The 18950-nt window shown below is 38.1% G+C and overlaps 2 protein-coding genes across 6 annotated transcripts in view; one reads left to right on the top strand and one right to left on the bottom strand.

The window, feature by feature from the left end:
• Positions 1–7152, bottom strand: part of frmd4a (FERM domain containing 4A) — a 94934-nt gene extending 87782 nt beyond the window's left edge. The window contains exon 1 of one of the 2 annotated variants that reach the window (XM_080304762.1): positions 6262–7152. In XM_080304762.1, coding sequence (XP_080160888.1) covers positions 6262–6306 — 45 coding nt within the window. In that variant the 5' untranslated portion in view covers positions 6307–7152. The remainder of the gene's footprint in view (positions 1–6261) is intronic. The other variant, XM_080304761.1, reaches the window with a different exon arrangement.
• Positions 7153–8413: 1261 nt separating this feature from the next.
• Positions 8414–18802, top strand: LOC113026884 (receptor-interacting serine/threonine-protein kinase 3-like). 4 transcript variants are annotated; one of them, XM_026176123.2, is made up of 14 exons: positions 8414–8628; positions 14807–14986; positions 15083–15401; positions 15482–15630; positions 15729–15778; positions 16039–16194; positions 16333–16415; positions 16525–16591; positions 16686–16732; positions 17043–17109; positions 17282–17322; positions 17683–17728; positions 17818–18063; positions 18145–18802. In XM_026176123.2, the coding sequence occupies exons 2-14, from the start codon at positions 14832–14834 to the stop codon at positions 18150–18152; spliced, it is 1434 nt and encodes a 477-aa protein (XP_026031908.2). In that variant the 5' UTR covers positions 8414–8628; positions 14807–14831; the 3' UTR covers positions 18153–18802. The 4 variants fall into 4 exon arrangements, with proteins under 4 accessions (XP_026031908.2, XP_026031906.2, XP_026031909.2 ...); XM_026176121.2 differs by having other exon boundaries at positions 8417–8628; positions 17680–17728; XM_026176124.2 differs by having other exon boundaries at positions 8499–8628; positions 17821–18063.
• The last annotated feature ends 148 nt before the right edge of the window (positions 18803–18950 follow it).

The following is an 18950-nucleotide window of genomic DNA, read 5'->3' as shown; positions in this document are numbered from 1 at the left end:
GCATTCACTTTATTGAAACTGACATGCAAATAAGCAAAAAATGAAACATTCAAATCCAGCTCACTTTACCTTTATCTCACGGTTCACGCCCTACGCTCCATACTGAGCTTATTGTGTCTCGATGCACCAGTACAAACAGAAATCTCTCATTTATCTGCCCTGATCTTTTCCACAGCATCCTGACCTCTTAAAGGAGGGCAGCCATCAGATGGATATCTTATATGCACTTTAGTGAAAGCAATATCCTGCAAGTCAACAATAGCCAAAAGGGGAATCTCTTAAAACTGATGCAGGATCTAAGCATTTTGTTTGCTCTTAAATATTTATTCAAGAGACCACATGTTATGTCATGAGTGAGTATATAAATCAATGTACACGTTTCATCCCATATTCGTTCTATGCACTGCAGTAACCCATAATTAGAAAGCCTGGATAATTTCACTGCACAGATATGCACCTGAAGAGGTAGCCTGACAACGAGACAGAGAGCTTTAACAAGCATCAGGGTGAAGGCAGGGAGCCACAGCACAGGGAAGGATTGGCAGACTGTGATGAGCATCTGCCGGGTGCATGCTGGTGCTCATTAATGGCAGTTTCCTTAACCCCTCACTCACATTACCTGCACCAGCTAAGCTCAGCTGATAACCTGGCAGCCATTAGGTTCTCAAACATTAAGATGCAGTGCAAACACCACGCTGTTACTGCAAACACTTCCAACAGTCACACCTGAGACCTTCCTCTGGCTAGAAACAAAGACCACTACTAATGCTAATTGAAACTATGGCGAAGTCAGTTAATTTCTGCAGCTCATCAATAGTCCTTAAAGAGACTGTAAACAGTTCAGAAGATTTAATTACACGCTTTAGCCACTGGCACACAAACACCAACCTTTATACATTTATGCATGTTCTGAGATTTGAACTGTTTCTCTTGTTTGCTTCCCTCTACCCTCCCCCTTTTCTCATTCTACAATAATTAAATTCTTAGCTAGTAAGTAAAGCAAAAATAAGCAAACCCAAAAAAAAGGGGGGGGGGGGGGGGAACACATCTGAAAATTAATTTATTCCACAAAGATCACAGCCAAATCCACTCTGAAGAAGACATTTCTGATGCTCTTTTGATCTTAATCAGCCAATACTGTGATTAGTTGCACAGTATAAATTCAAAGCTCCACGCAGTACCAGTTTAGTTTACTGCATATTTAACTCTTCTATAGTTTAATCTTATCTTTTTTAACAGCTGTTTTTGACAGATACACTCAAAACAGATTATCCTGCTTACCCAGCAACAAAAGGATAGTTAGCTTGTAACTCATGTTAGCCGCTAATGTAAGTAAAGCAGTTGGCTAAAGACAACAAATAATACAATTAATAAATAAATACCTTCATCAGAGGACAATAAACCTAGGTTAACCCAAAATGTGATTGTTGGACTTACATTTTTAAGAAACATTTCTCTTCTTGGATGGTATTTTTCTTCCACTCCATCAGATTTGCTCACTTTTTACTACTTCATGTTGGGCACTGAAGGCTAAGTGTAATCTTAAGGCCACAAACTACCTGAAAACCTTGTGCTTACTGTGTACCTCTGTGCATATGAGGAAGAGATACACACACTTTAATTCTGGTCATTTTACTTATAAGAAAAAAAAATAGTGAATTGAAATTGTTCCTGTCTTTATTATTGAAGTTTATTTTATTTTTAATTGGAAGTTAAATATGTTACAAAATGTCAAATTGTATTCCAGTTTAAGATGATTTGCTCTGAAGAAATGAAACATTGGCTAAGTCCAAAATTAATTAAGTAATTTGTCATATGTTGATGGTGTTTATGGTGATGACACTTATCAACAAACTGCAGTTTTATGATCATCAAATTTTGTGCACAAATGATTTGCTTACATTTATTTACGGGCAAAATAGGCTTTTAAAACAACCAACTTTAATCCAGTGTTTGCACTTCCAAAAGAATAATAAGTATAAATACAGCGAAAAGTAGCACCAGTGGTGTAAAGAGGTTTGAAAGGGTCTTTTTGATCCAACTTAGAGTAAAACTGTTTCTTGCAGTGTTTCCTGCAGCAACTCCAGAGATTTAGTTAGCTGACATCAGCAGTACTGGTTCCTAACATCACTCAAGCATGACTGTTCTGCAGCCAGACTGCGGCTGTAAAAGGACAAATTCTTATATTATTACAGACAAACTAGAACTAAACAAATAAGCAAAAATAAAGTGGTGCAGGAAAAGTAGGCAAGAGCAGCCTACAGCGTGCAGACAGGAATATAAAGTGGAAGATAGTGAGGCATCAATAAAAAAGAATAGCAGTAATGGGATGCCATCTGTGCCTCTGCCTCTTGTTCATACTAATCACCAATAAGAACTTCAAATCTGTGCAGGTTATAAATTTGTTCATTGGGACATTACTTTCTGTCTTCGCAGCATTATGACAGTATGTGTCTTTGTGTGGTTTATAGTTATGTGTCCTTTTACAAACAAGCACCTTTGTGTGGATTGTAGGTAGTTTTAAAATTATGTCAAGCTTATTTTCTTACAAAATGCACAGAAACTGCAGAATTGTACTTCATTAACTGCTAACTATTGTGCATTTCCCAACCAGGTGTACCAGAGATACAAGCAGTTGTGTTGACATTTTGGCCACATACAGAAACACACATACACACACCAAATGTTATGCCCCTCTGCCTTTGTTGCAGGGCAGTAATCAATTATCTCAGTATGATGTCATTCTGCTAACCCTCCCCCATGCTCTTCAGCCCTCCTCCATTTGTACACTTGCTCTTCTGTTGTCGCCTGCGTCAAAAATGGAAAGTGCGACCTAGTAATCCAGTGCTGGGAAAAATAATTTCCAAAAACCCACAGTGTACACGCGTTTAATTGCAGGTTTTTGCAGGGATAAATAATTATATTGAATGGACACTGCAGTTAAACTGCACGTACACACACCCACTTGATACATCACATCATCGAGCAGTGATTTGATTATTGCTGAATGAATCCCCTGGCTTGATCACACTAGGTCATCTGGCCTCCATCCTCAGTGAGAGGATAATTGAATGAAGGACAGTAATGAAGACACATGGGCACCAACATGAAGGGCGACATGAGGTCTGTGCTTTGGAGTTTCTCTTTTTGTGTAGCTACAGGTCCCTAGTTAGACACTTACCTGACTATAAATAAAAGCTGCATTATGAAGTTATCAACATGAATTTACCGTTTAAAAAACAGATGTGCAGCTTTTATAGATGTTTACTGTCCCCTGCAAGAATCAGAAAACCTCTAACACATATATGCAGCTGTGGACATTGAAAAAAAGTGATCTGCTGTTTCCTCACTGTATGCAGAGCAGACCCCTCCAGCATTAGGAAGATAATCCATTTAGGTTGTCTGTGTGTCAAGATACTAGTTTGCCCTGGTTTCTTGCTGCTGGGTTTTGTGAGGTCCAGTGTAACAGATAGCAACATGCATATTGATCAGCTGCCCCTGCATATGGAAAAAGACAACCACTCTTTCGGGAGAGCTCTAAAATTAAAATGAATGAATCAGAGCAGAACACACTGGGGCAAACTGTGCTCCCATTTTTGTCAGCCTCATTTTCTTCATGAAGTAAAATTCCATGTGACACTTTATCACATGGAATTTATGATAAATCTGGGATTAGCTGCATCAAAACCTAAACCTTGAGACTGGCGCTTACGATGAGGGTGGATTTAGTCTTTAATTATTGCTCTTATTTTTCTCCTACGCTAATTGAAAGGCAACACTATAGTTGTTTGATTCTATTTCGGATTTAATTCTGCACCTCTCCATCATCTCCGAGAGCTTGGAGGGGCTGGGGGGTGGGGGGTTCTCTGAGCGAGAGAGCCAGAGCAGAGCTAATCAGCTCAGTGTATGTGTTGTGGCAAAGACTAGTGCTTGTGCCAATTCTGATTTAAAGTACAAAAACAAGCGTGCAGTTGTGGATACACACATTACTGGGAAGCGTAAGAACATGTGCACGTGTGGGCTCAAAATAGTAACTAGCTTTGTGAACCAGTATTTCCCATTTAGGCTAGGAATGAAGCTCACAGACAAATTCCTGTTAATGCCTTTACATACAATGTAGTTTATGACCTATTCCAGTACTAGTTGGCAGCATTTCTCTGGATATCTTAGCTGGAATCAGTCATGCCATTGATTCTTTTCATTCTACTCTAAAACTAATGCTCATTAGAAGCAAGCACTGTCTATGCACATACATGCATCTAGTAAAAGATATCCCAGAGTTTAGTTCTATATTTATAAAACAAACCAAGAAGATGAAGCCCTGCACATTTCTCCTCCTAGCCATAACATTTTATAGATTTAATTCAGTCAATCTATTGGATCTGTCTGACTTTGCTGTTTCTGATGTGACTTGTTTGTTGTGCTGTCTGTGGAAATAATTTACAGCATTGCCAGTAATTACTGCAGCAGATAATCACCTAACCACCTAAAATATTAATACACAGAGAGCCAGGAAGCATGATCAATATTAATATTTCGGCTCACGCCACACAAGAGCATGCAGACACACACATAGCTGCTAAACTCCCATTAATAAATAAGATGGGTTCACAGCATGAATGCAAATGTCACAGATTTTGTGAACTGAGCTCTGAAATGAGATATAGGAAAATTTCAAATATCAGAGTTAAGACACGTTAGTCCATATGTTTGATCAGCTTTACAGTCATCAATAAATATTTTTCAAAGAAAATGCCAAAAGAGCAAGTGGTATACATGTCAAGGTGAGCTTATTTTGGTAAGCTTGTGGGGAGTAGATCTAAAAGGTGAGAAGACTGTGGATGTAGGACATCAAGGACAAATGTGAGAGAGGCTGTGAAACTGGGATGGCAGCAAAGCTTTTTGTGCCTGTCATTTATGACAGCAGGAACACTTATAATGGAACACCTTCTATGCTAATGCATACTTGCAGCAAAATAGCGTAAAATGTGGAGTCAAAGGACACAAATTCTCTGCTTCAGATCTGATGATGCCTGAAGTTATGTCCCCAAAGCCCCAAATCCCATTTTGATGGAAACCATCATCAGGGTAATTATATTTCTTGCAGTATATCGCCATGATGATGCTAAAAGCTTACTTTGACTTTTCCATGGCTAATTTGTTTCATCTTCTTTTCAAATCCTCATGCTTTGCCCCTTCCATCCTTTGCCTGTCCATCATATTTTGCACTTTCCTCCTGCCCTCGTCCTTTTTTACGACCACCTCTCTTTCAAGTGGACTGCATGGCCTATTGCCATAGTAACAGACAGCCATGACAGGTGGAGATAGCAGGTAGTGCAGCGATGCATGACTCCCCCTGGGACTGCAGAATGCCAACACTATAGAATGAAAATGAGCAGAACAGACTCTTTTATAAGAAGTCACCCTCCATACAGATTTTACGGTCATTCATTGGTGGTTATCATAGGATGAACACATGCAGCAAAGCTGCAGCGCCATTGTTTCACAGTTAGGCTGGACAGAGGACCAAATGGAGTTTACTGGATTTTTAGCTTATGTTATGTATTTCTATTGCATCACTCTCTATGGCCAGATCTGAACCACGTGAACCAAGCCAGTCTGTTTCATGCCAATAAAAGACTGGGTTCAACACTAACAAGATCCTAGAAATCCCATGGGTTGCAGCAAAACTGTTCGCTCTATAATATGAAATTGATTTGATTCAGTGTTGTATACTGGCAGTGTTCACATGCTGACCTTGCACAAAACAGAAAACACTTCAGTTTAGCAACTTATCTGCTTGCACTGAAGGCATAAACCTTAGGTCGTTGTTCGCGGGCTTAATCATAGGACACATATATATACTAAATTAAACTGTCTCCAACATCCAGAGGCACCACGATCAACACCGCACCCTCACATCTGCAGTGTGTGAGCCATTTCTCCCACACTTGACCAGTGCAGTAGTGGAACACGTGGAGGACAAAAGCGAGAGTTTTCTCACTTGGGTGGAAAATACACACATTTCTTTAGTGAGCTATGCCTCTCACAAGGAAGTTATCAAATGATAAAAGGACCGTAGATGGTAGTAAAGGGGAGGGGCAAACAAGCAGCGTCCTTTTTAATGAGATGGCAGTGGCAGCATGGGCACGCGCCATGAGGAGAATGGTGAGAGAAAGCATGCCAGTGAAAGAAAGAGAAAACAGCAAAAGGAATAAAGAATAGACAGTGGTGTCAGTCCCGTACTCCTCTGAGACTCACCATAAGCAAACACACGGCTGATTCAGGGATGAGTTGGACAGCCATATTTGGATCCTCCTATAGATTTGTGCGCAAAGGGAATGCCTCCAATTTCCTAAAGGGACCTGCTTCGATGTCCTCTTAATCTGAGTCTTCACTCACAAAGTAAGCTCACACTGTCCAAATGAAGATCTGAAGACCTTTGATTGGTTCCCTCACTTTGTGTCCTTATAACCACCCCCCCTGTGCTGCAGACAGTCTCTTCAATTGCAATTCTGTGGTCTCTGGAGACTGGAGTCTCTCCAGTCTCTCTCTCTCTCTCTCTCGCTCTGACTCTTCAGTCTGTGCGGTCCTCCTTCTTCCAGTTCTTTGATCTGAGAGCAGAGTAGAGCAGACCCCAACTCCTCCTTTCACATTTAAAACACTCCCCGTGAATCCCACACCCACCTCCCCCAAAACCGTTATTTGGAGGTTTGCGTCTTGCTAAATACTACTCTCCCCTCTGTTGCTGCCCTCTTCCTACCTTTTTCAGTGTACTATCTATCAACACAAAGCACATCCAGCCATGCACGTGGGGCTTCAGTGCAGCTGTTTTCTCCCGAGGCTGTCCCGTTGCTGCTCCAGGGGATGTAACCTGCTGGCATAAGTGATGCTCCCCAGTCTATAGCACTCTTCCACTGTGATGGAAAAACAGACGTTCACCTCAGCTCTCGGATCCAGCGCAGAGGGCTGCCCTTTACATTAATCCCCAGCCTCATATGTCATCAGCATGAGACAAGGGCAAAGAGGGATGCAAAAGAAGGAGGATGTTATAGACAGTCTCTACAAGGGTAGAGAATGAAGGAAAATGCAGATAGGAGGAGAGATGTAGCGTAGAGAGCAGCCCCTGGTGAGAGAGGTCCTCACTGAGATGAGTGTAAATGAAGGTGGGTGGGGAAGAGGGAGGGGAGTGAGGGATGGAAATGCAGAGAGCAGGAACAGACCGCGCCTATCGACGCCGGCTGAAACAGCAAGGCAGCATGGGATGCGAGTGAATACTCCTCAGCTCTCTTAAAAAAACGGGGGAGTGTACACGACTGAATATGCAAACCAGACATAGAGCCGTAGTGTCATGTTCACAAGCACCATTGCTCCAGATGCAGAACAATGGTTTGTTTTGCACCTTTACAGGACTGTGTTTGACATTAATAATAGCCATGAATAAAACATCTTCATCTGGCTTTGGCTTTGTCTGCAGAGAAGATGAAAAAGAGAGGCAGAGAGAGCTTATTAGAAGAAGGTCATAAATCATGTAATCATTCAACTGATGAGCTCAAGATTTAGCTTCAGCACAGCTTCAGATATTATGATTCTGATTATGTCTCCATTGTGAGTTGCTTGTTTTACTGGGTGTTTTGCAGATGGATGCATCTATTTTTAATTGCTAATTAATTAACTGTTAATTTATATAAATAACATCATGATTAAATTTTTGAACTAAGAACTTTTTTTTTTTAACAATAGTAATCCCAAATCTTTACGAATAGTTAACTTTATTATAATAGTAGATACTTAATACCATTTAATTATTTAAACTTACTAAAATGACCTGGATTTTTACACAACATTTTAACTTGTGTAAAAATGTTGCACAATAGCAACATGTATTTGTTATTCTTGAATGAATTGTAGAAAAAGTCCTTGTAAATGGTCAGGGAGAAGACCTAATGTCCTAAGAAGTCTGAAAGCTCTTCAAGTCTGGCTCCTTGGAAGCAAAATATAAAGAAATATAAAGGCTTTTGCACAGTATTGTATCTCACTAAACTTTACTTACTTCTTCATATCGTATAGAAAGCACCATAAACGCACCTCAAATACTCGGTCAGAGGACTGATCGATTCTTGCCATATTTGGAATCTCTGATACTCTGCATTTTCACACTGGGAAAAAAGAGGGTATCTTTGGACTACTTCTTTGCAGGAAACTGAGGTATGCAACACTTAAAATAGGAACTGAAAGCTTAAGCAGTTCCCGTTTGTATTCAATGCCAGAAAAGGAAAGTTTGTAATGATGGAAACTTTAATCTAATACTTAATACTTAAACACTTTTTATTTCGGTGGTTTGAAGCCTTAAAGGTCATGATTTCTTTACGTGTAAAGACGTGCATGCGTTTTTGTTTTGTTTTTGGCGAAAGAAAGCATTTTTTTCAGCAAAATATTGTCTCTCAAAAAAGTTATAAGCAACTGTTCATACCAGTAATACTGTCAATACTCGCTCATTATGTTTCGTGTAAGCCCCGCCCCTTCACTACAGTTCGGGGCGTGCCAGGATATGAAAATGAAAGTTTGTTTTTTTCGTTTTTACCAGGGCTTTGGCTTTTCTTAGATCTGCGTGTGGAACAGCTTGAGGTGAGTAGCAGCCAGCGTTTTACTTTTCATCCTCTTTCCTCACAGATGCTTTAACTCCAAATCAAACGATAGCTCCAGTTTGCAATGAAAAGTTTTTCAGAACATTTTTTTTAACTTGTTCACAACAGGAAGAGCATTTCTCATTGCTCATTAATATTGGTGTCATTTCATTCCAAGCATTTTTTTTTTCAAACGTACGTTTGAAAAAAAAAAAGTACGTTTGAAAAAAAAAAATGGCCATTTTGGAAAACGAGTGCCTACAGTTTAGAAGTTGGAACAAGTTTTAGTTGCGTTTGTTTTTGTGGTCTTTTTGCTAACATGATTTCACTGTCGTCATTTGCGGAATAGACACACTAATTATCAACGATGTAAATGGGTACTGTAAAAGATAAAGCGGAAGGGAATTAAAACAATTTGTGGAGGGGACAGCGGTCTGTCAGAGAAGTAGGAAGAGGAACACACAGAAGATTGCCGAGGGTAGAAGCAATATACAGCATTATTTTTAACTTAAGGAGTAAGTTGCAGCTACACTAAAATGGAATTTCTTGAATTGAACCTCATATTATAATAAATGTATTTGTTTATTCAAACAATGTGAAATGTTATTACATTCCACTTGTATCAAACAACCAGTCTCACTCTTACAAAAAAGAATATTCAAGTATATTATAAGTATATTTTAAAAACTAGAAAACAAGCAAGTATACCTTTCGTTTACTTTGTATGTATTTTCTTGATTTTTTTAGACCAAATTACATTTAAGCATACTTTAAGTACAGTTAGAAGTATACAGAAAAGTATAAGTACACTTATTCTATACTTGTAGTATAGTAGTGCTAGTAGTATACTATGTAGTATGTAGTTTACCTGAAGTATACCTGAAGTACAAATAAATACCCAGCATGCATTGCAGTGCTTTAACTGTGAAATTAAAACTATGAAACAAATGATTGATGTTTTAAAACAAGAATCTGTCAAAGATTGTTGTGTAATGTCTTTTACCTTTTGAACAGAGTAAGTGGGGTAAAAAATGAAATTGTTCAAACCGTGAGTGAAAAGTGTCAATAGCGAATAAACCTCAACTCTCCAATCATTTTCTTACCTGTTTACAATATAGTTCCGGTACTTGAGCTATGAGTGTAGTTCTCTGCAGAGGAAGCCTTCTGATAGTTGGAGCTGTTATCTGACTGTTTGAGGAATGAAGGGCTTTATTACATGTGAAAAAAATACGTTTCAACTGCCTTTTAGTTACTGTTTCAATCAGAAGTATCTCAAATATAAACTAAAAAGTAAATTAATAGTATACTTGTAACGTAAGTATTGTGCTAGAATAGAGTATATTTTAAGTATACTCTTATAGACTGGAAAGGACATTATAGTACATTTATGGTGAACAAAAAGTACATCTAAAAGTTAATTTCAAGTATACTTTTATGTACTAAAACGGGGGCCAATATAGTCCCAAGAAGCATTAGTAGTATACGTACTAGGTAACGTATACTTGGGAAATATACTTGAAGTATACTTCATGATATGAACTTAAAGTATACTTATTTTTTGTATGGCTAGAAACAAAGACTAATTGTTACATTTAGAGTAATGTTTAAAAATGACTTCATGTATCAGGGTGTTGCTTTTTTCTCTTCTTATTCTTTCTCATACTGGAACTTCGTTTGTTTTGTATAAGGTGGTACTTTTTAAGACACCTCTAGTGAACTAACCAAAAGTCTCTGAATATGCTCTGGTGGTCATTTTACACAAGTTCAGGTGTCACATCCATGAAACCTAGACCACTAACCAGCATCAGTCCTACAACTTCACTCTCAAAATTGATAAATTCTGGGACAAGCAGAAACTGTATTTTTAGCGGTGCATTTTATGGCAGGCCAGATTGCTATTAAATGCACTCTCCTAAAGAAATAATTCCTTTGTAGCACCACTTGGTTCAAAAGAGATGTCCTGGATATACATGATAATGTAACACGGGTGTTTATGTTTGTTCATGTTTAGCGCGTTGGGTTGTGTTTTTAAAGCGATTGTTACGTTTTTAAAGCGTTTTTATGCGACAGGTGTGTGTAGCACTTGTTACACATCTCAATGGGAGAGTGATAGCCAACACCACACCTTCACCTGACGTACAATGTGACGCATTAGAAGTAGTCAGAGGTAATTGGATGGAGTTCAGTCAGGTTAAATGCACCGTTGATTGGAATTATAACTGAAGATAGTATGCTATTTGTGACAACTCTGCTAGACTCCAAATTTCTCGTCCATGCGGGAGTATCGCAAAAGTAAATGAAACATCTAAACTTAACACTTTTTCCCTAAAACTGACTGACATGGGACACATTAAAGTTGGATTGACACCAGCTAATCAGTCTGAAGGTAAGTGTTTTTTTCACTTATTCGAGAGAAGTCAGAAATGCATTCTCATTACTGTTTGTTTTGACTTTTAAGCTACCCTGCCAGGATATTTTCATTCAAGTGCTAAAACAAAATGTCAATAGTTATGACTGTGAAGACTCAAAAGACTAGTTAGTTAATAGTTGTCGATGGATTTATGAGACTTGATAAAAACTACAGAGGTTGCGCCCAAATGCTTAAAGCTGATAGCTGGTCGGTGTTTTCAGGTGTGCTTGTACTACCTGTACGGTGCGGGGTGCTGACTTAGTCAGGCTAAACCAGTTTAAGCGTCAAGATAATTGGTCTTTGAACTTTTTACAACTATGTGTATTTGTAAATTTTGTGGCTTCCGTGCACACAAATTTATATTGTTCAGTTTGCATGTTAAAAGCCACAAACATGTAGGTAACTATAGGTTTTCTTGTGTAGCTGAGAACTGTCCTGCCACTTTCAGAACATTTTCTGCCTTTCATTCACATATGCCTAGGAATCACAGAACAAGAAGGGAGACCACTGAGGAGAACTTCTGTAAGTTCACTGGTTACCTCAGCTGTCAAGTTCCTGGATGTCGGTATTCTGCAGGGTTCATCTTTTAGTGAGGACATATTTGTTGAAATAGCCATATAAAGTAGCTTTTCCAATGATCTCTCTTTTTTCAGATGGCAACAGACCTTAAACGTGCATCTTGTGAAAGGTTGCTAAGATCATTGTGGACATTATTCACTACTAAGAAGCATCAAATCGAGATAATACAACACATAGACTTCGTCAAACAAAGAGAACCAGGAATGAGGAAGACTGCAGTCCCAACAGTAATGCAACCTCACCTAAAAAAGTTAGATGCCTTGTGGATAGCTATGGCTGTATAAATTGGCAGCCAGTTGAACTTCCTGAGGGGGAAACGTCAGCTTCTTTAGAGGAAAAGAAAGACATCGTGTTAACAATTTTTAATTCAGAAGGACCTGGAGCTGTGGAGAGACCTGATGTGGATGACTTCATGTGCCTCACATATATTTCTCAGCGGCAGCTTATCAACAGTTGTCCCTCACTTTCAGTAGCTGAAATCCAGGAGCAGTGGCCATTCTTGTTTACTCAGAAAGGTCTTTCGAACCACTTTCACAAACTCACAGGTATTGATATCAGTGAGCGCTTAAGTCAGGCCCTCATAACCAAAGGCAGAAGGATTGTTAACTATTTCTCCACCCAGAAGCTCAGATTGAACCTTGGAATAAGGACACTCATCCAGCAGATAGAAAGTGAGGAAGTTTTGACCAACAACAAGGTTGGCACAGCAGCCATACTTGTCATGATGAAGTATTAAAAGGAAAATGAAGACTCCCTCTTTGTCTTAGCAGATGTAAGCTTTTTTCATACAGCTCTAGGTTTAATGCTGTTGCTTGCTGTCCTGTTTTTTTCCCGTTACATAAAATGTCTTGGTCCTTTATCTGGCAGGAAACATCTACCAGTATGTCCCTTGTAGCAGAGAGCAACCTGCCAGGCACTCCAAGGCTGATTATGCTTGGTAAGAAGTCATTTATGAAATAGAGCTGATTAGACCATATTACAATTTCTGTTTGGCACAGGAGCTTTTCGTGGACACAGGTATCCAGTCTCTGTTTATTTAGCTCACATTTATGTAATTTCCTTTATAAACCAAGGTTGTTGGACATGCGTCTCGGTGAATCCAGCAAAGTAACAATATCAAATTTCACATTACATATTACTGATCAACATGGTAGTCTAGCTACACTAACAGCAGAAATACTGAAGTCAATATTGTAAAGTTTAACAGCAGCACAAACTATAAACTCCAAAATAACCATACAGTTGATGGAACTCCGGTAATTTAATTGGGCTGACTCTTTGTTAGGTGTGTTTAATGTGCAGAATAATTCCCAATTATGTACAATTATAATATGGTAAAACGGACTAGGCCATCAGACTGCTGAACACGTCATAGACACCTCACCTTCACTTACCAGAACTTCAACATTCAACAGTCACAACTTTCCTCCAGCGGCTTACTGAATTTGAGTGGAAAACTTCAAATTAGGTAACTGTTGTTGCCATTTATAGTTAATTTCTTGTATAATTTAAGTGAACAATGTGTTGCTACCTGTGTCTCCACAGACGATCCATGGCCCATGCTTTCTGGAAATCTACACGAGGCGAACAACAATGAAGACAAGCTCTTTCGTCATCTTGCAACAGTTTTGATTTTTTTTTTCCTTCTTTTACCCATTTGTTAAAATTTATTTCAGCTACTTACACTTTTATTGTCACACGTATTGGCTCACCCTACAAATCAATGACCTCAGTCCACAAAGCAAGGTCAGGGTTCAGTGCAGGTCAGTCAAGTTCCCTCACATCACACATGCTCATCCATGTCCTTGTGGACCCTGCTTTGTACATTGATTTGGTGGTGTGAGCCAGTATTTTGGACAAAGTGTATATAGAGGCAGAAGTGTGGGGCTTGATGTTCTATTCATTTCAATTTAGTTTATTTGTATGGTGGCAACAAAATGATTGCCAAGGCACTTCACAGTGTAGGTTTAAGACCCTACAAAATATAACTAAGAAAACTCATCACTTGAGCATATGTTGTCTGTTATGATATGGATATGACATAATATCGTTATTGTTTGTACAACCATCTGAGAAAATACATGGGTTAGATGGTTTAGTAAAAACAAGTGCTTCCTCAATCAAAATATGTTTTCAGTTCTTTTCAGTTTTTGATTTTGGAAATGTGTATTTCTGCAGAGGAAAATCAGACCTGAAATAAAAAGTGATGTAAAGCACATGACTTATATTTTGTCTGTGTGTGTGTGTGTGTGTGTGTGTGTGTGTGTGTGTGTATGACACAAATATATTAATTGGCAGCCAGTTGAGGGGGAAATGCCAGCTTCCTATATCTATATATCTATATCTATGTATATATCTATGTATATATATATTATATATATATATATATATATATATATATATATATATATATATATATATATATGCATTTTTTATTTTTTTTAAACAGTCTCTTACAATATGTTACTGTTTCCTGAAATTACGGTAAATTACGACCTGTTAAACAGTAAATGACTGCCTGTAGGAACACGGTATCCTCTAGATGTATATTTTTGGTACTGATGTGATGATGCGTGATAACGGTAAGTTACTGGTAAATATATTGCAGTTTATTACCTTGCAGCGTGCTTACAGTGACATACCGGGAATAAACAGTATGTCACTGTACCGTTTATACCAATACACCAATACCAATTTCTGTGATAAGAAATACCAATTTCTTATCACAGTATGATGTTACTTTGTTGACATAATTTACGACATAACGGTATCTCACTGGCATCACTGTCGCCACTGAGATACCGTAAAAAAGGCTACAGTGCGTTACCATAATTTGTCCAAGAGTATTATACCACAACAGCAAAAAACGGTATCATCCTGCAGAACGGTAACCTACCGTAACACGGCGTCATGGTATGACGCTGGCAACAGTGACGCCAGTATGTTGCCTTAAAGTGGAGATGAAAAGTCTAACAGTGTAGTCTAGTTTTTTTTCTTTCTAGCTTCTGCAAATTCAGAATACACAATTTCAAAAATGTTGTGAGAAGTGCACCAGTATTATTAGAAAGTGGAAAATGTGTGTCAGTGTCTTGCTTCCAGCTGCTTTCATGTTAGTGCAACAACAAAGACTTCTAAGGTGTTGTAAAAATACTCATAAAAGTTTCTCTGTGTCATTTTATTATGTTTTAAGGTTTTGTACCTGAGTTCAGCGGGTGATGGAACTGCAGAGACCTGACATTGAATCAGTTGGAAACGAAAGCTTGGAGAACTGGCAGTTAATTGACTCTGGTGGATTTGGTCAAGTCTTCAAGGCTAGACACAAGAAGTGGAGGTGTGACGTGGCCATTAAGCTACTTCAACATGCTGCTGGGTAAAATTAGAACAGAACTATTTCTTAATTTTTATACTTCCAAGTACATGAACTAGTCCTTTCCTAAAGCCTTTTGCATTTTCCTTCCAACACTAGGGACATAGAACTGTGTGAGGAGGCAAATCATATGGCCAAAGTCTCCTTACACAGTTCTGTGCTGAGGCTTTATGGAATATATAGGGGATGTCCACCAAATGGAGGGCAGAACATTCAGTTGGGAATTGTTATGGAGCTCATGGATAGAGGATCTGTTCAGACCCTGCTGGAGACTTTGTCAGGTCCACCACCATGGCCTCTGGCCTTCCGCTTGGCCTACGAAATCGCTCAAGGAATGAACTTCCTCCATGAGAAGAACATTTTGCACCATGACCTAAAGCCAAGCAATGTACTGCTGGATGGTGACCTTCATGCCAAGGTAAAGTGCTATCCACTCAACTCATTAGTTTATACTGATGTAATTGTGTTATTTTATTTTTTTCCTTGATTATTTTGCAGCTGGCAGATTTTGGTCTGTCCAGGGTTTCCACCAGTGTTCTGATGAGCTCTGAAGAAATGTCCACAGTGAAAGGAGGCACATGTCAGTACATGCCTCCAGAGTCTTTTGATCCATCATATAAGCCTGTTCGTAAATTCGACATATACAGGTAAACATTAAAAGAATAGTTGTGGGGATTTATGTATGATTATAGATTTTACCTTAAACACATTGTGTTAATTCCTTCTCTTTCTTTATCTTGTAAAGCTATGGTATTCTTCTGTGGTCTATTATTTGCGGGAAAAAGCCTTTTCCAGGTACAATGAATGGATTTCAGTTACTTATCATTTTCCATATATTTGTCTTTGTTTGTATGTTTGTTTTTCCTTATAAGTTTCCAGTTTATTGGTCAAATATTTGCCCTTCTTTAAAAAAAAAAAAAAAAAAAATTTCATTTATATTTTATGTTTTACATTTAATATAACTATTATCAATACAATGTGAGGCACTTCCATAAAAACATTCTCTCGTTTGTGCTCATGTTTTTTAATGAAAGTCTTTATTGTATTTCACACAGATGCTACTCTAGCTCTTTTGGCACTGAAGATCCCAAAGGGGGACAGACCTCCCTGTAAAGAAATAGACCAGACAAAGGCAGAAGGGCTGAGAGAGCTGGTTGGCCTCATGAAGAGGTGCTGGGATGGAGATCCATCCCAGAGGCCAGACTTTGGAGGTATGTGTTCACTACCTGTATTAAACACTCTGTATTAAACAGACCATTTTTATATGTGCACGAAACCACTAACAATTAATGAACTCTCTACTTTTCGTACATTATGCCTTTTAAACATGGACCATGGTTTTGTTTCAGAGTGTGATGAAATCACTAAGGATGTGTTCTCAAAGCACAGGGCGGGGATTCACCAGGCAGTCGGACAAGTCATGAAAAAATTGGTGCAACTCAATTTATAATTTCAGAAATGAACTAATAAAGTAGTCAACAATTTCAATTTTAGATGGAGCACTTTTATCAGACTTCTTTGGGTACTGTTTACTTTCCTAGGATTCACAACATGGTAATCAATATCCTGACACATGTGGTCCACTCGGTGTTAATCATGAGATGCCAGGTAGATTCTTCAGTACGGTTTGTCACTTTATTCTCAGACTTATTCCTTTCTTATTAACAATGAACATCATACAGATATTTCTCTTTTTTTTCAGGACAGTCAGAGTCAAATGATAAAGTTGATGGAAGAACTGAAATGCAGGTATTTAATATGCACTCACAAATCTACCTCTCACAAAGTGAAAAGAAATGTTATCAAGTCTTTCTCAAGTGTTTCTTGATCATTTTAATTACACTTTGCATCATTAGACAGAATGAATGATCTTATTAGTTGATTTTCACATTATGCCACATGTCACTTGGACACAAGTAGGAAGGATTCACAATCACAATGTACTGTAAAAATAGATATTAGTGTAAAGCTTTAGTTCAAGAGTAAAACTTGATAATAGCAATTAATGGTGAAGACTTTTATCAGACTTCTCTGCGTTCTGTTTATCTCTCTGGTCTAGAATATGCAACTTGGTCATCAAGATTCCAACATGTCACGTCCATCTGGTTTCACTGCTGAGATGCCAGGTTTGTCACTTATGTTTATTCTAGGGTTTAACGCAGATTAGGGTTAGGGTTAATGCGTTAATGCGGATAAATCCCTTTTTAACGCGTTAACGCTGACAGCCCTAGTTTATTCTCATACACATTTCTTTCTTATTAACAAGAAACATCAGACATATATATTTTTCTTTTTCAGGACCGCCAGCATCAAATGATACTGTGGACATCCCATTGCAGGTATTTTTTATTTGGACTTTGTCCTTTGCCTCTCAGTTCTCAGGGTGACTTCATTTAATCAAGTCTCATTTTGATCAGAAGATACTTGAGAACAACAAAACCAACTTAAACATTTGTACGTAAATATTGTTATGTATAAATACATGTAATAAATTTTGTGCTAAAGAGGATGGATGTTTCCAATTTTTACCTCCCTCAGAAACAAAGTAGGCAAACCAAAAGCTGTGTCAAATTAAAAAGATAAAACATAAAAAAAATCATCCTAAACAATCAAAAGGATTCACAGTCAAATCAGATGTTTGTGTGCTGATATGGTTAAAAAAAAGAGACTACATACATTTTCTTTTCTTTTGGCAGCAGAATAATGTGAGCAGTTCTGCTAGAAATCTGACTGAAAATGAAAAAGGTGTGTATTATATATTATTTCACAGTCACGTTCACAATTTTTATTTCATGATTTTTAAATACATGCTTTCTTTTTTCTTCATTTATAAGCAGCAGACTTTGTTGATAAAAACAGGGCAACGTTAATCAAAGAAGTTTCTGAAGTGCTGGCGATAGCAGAAGAGCTTGGAGACCTGGTCCATCCTGAAGCCTATTCAAATATTCGAGCTAAACCGACAAGTCAAGATAAAATGAGGGAGCTCTTTCAAAGAACACTGCGTTCAGGAGGGTGGAGGGTCAAAGCAGCCTTCTTTGATGCCCTTAAAAAAAATCATCCAGAACTAGTGGAGAGGCTTGGTATGATTTGCTCTTATTAAAAAGGTCAAATATGGTTTAACATGTATAACAAGTTAATAGTTTCTCCTTTATTTTCTGTAGGTGGCTAGTTCAAAGGAAGAGAAAGAGGAAAGAAGGAAGAAAAAGAAGAGACAATGGTGTCAATCCTATAATCATCCCATTTATTAGGGATGAGTTGGACAGCCTTATCAGGATCCTTTGTACAGATTTGTATACAAAGTGAATGACACCGGTTTCCTAGACAGACTGTCTTTGTTGTCCTGTTACTAAGAATCTTCACTCTAAAAGAAAGAGGGATGTGAGAGACAAATAAAAATCCAGCAAGCAAGAACACACCACACCTATTAACACCAGCTGAAACAGCAAGCCATCATGGGATATGAGTGAATACTCCTCAGTTTACTTAAAGTAAGGGGTTTGCTTAATGCGTGACACAGATCATTGTCCTATTGTGCTTTGCAAGCACTAGTTCTTTGTGCTTTCAAAGGATTGTGTTGGACGTTAATAGTCTGCATTAAAAAAACATTTTAATTGGGCTTTTTAATATTTTACTGTTAAACCTTCTTACAAGGACCTGTATTTTATCAACATGTTTAGACATAAAAACTAAAATTGATATGTATTTGCCTACTCAGTGGAATTGCTTATTTTGTACTCTATACACAGATGTTCTGCTGTTTTTACTTTAAATGATCATCTGTCTCTCTGTTAATGATAATAAACTCGTGCTACCCATCAACCTCCTAGTAGATGTACATGTTCCAGGTCCGATTCACAAGATTTTGGAAAATTTGACCTCTGACCTTGACATCACATTCAAAGTTACTTAGATTTGAACTTTTGGTTGGTGAAATTATAGTATGAATGAGAAAACTTGACCTCTGACC

This window comes from Astatotilapia calliptera, chromosome 7 (assembly GCF_964374335.1).
Source record: "Astatotilapia calliptera chromosome 7, fAstCal68.1, whole genome shotgun sequence".
NCBI classification, from domain to species: Eukaryota; Metazoa; Chordata; class Actinopteri; order Cichliformes; family Cichlidae; genus Astatotilapia; species Astatotilapia calliptera.
The sequence above is the reverse complement of the archived record's forward strand: the minus strand, read 5'-3'. Positions and strand labels throughout refer to the sequence as shown.

What these genes read in the sequence shown, in the direction of transcription:
- LOC113026884 (XM_026176121.2), top strand. Translation starts at nt 14,832, where the DNA reads ATGGAACTGCAGAGACCTGACATTGAATCAGTTGGAAACGAAAGCTTG. An exon ending in CCAGAGGCCAGACTTTGGAG is followed by an intron (nt 16,195 to 16,332) that starts GTATGTGTTCAC and finishes GTTTTGTTTCAG; the next exon opens with AGTGTGATGAAATCACTAAG. An exon ending in TGTTAATCATGAGATGCCAG is followed by an intron (nt 16,592 to 16,685) that starts GTAGATTCTTCA and finishes CTTTTTTTTCAG; the next exon opens with GACAGTCAGAGTCAAATGAT.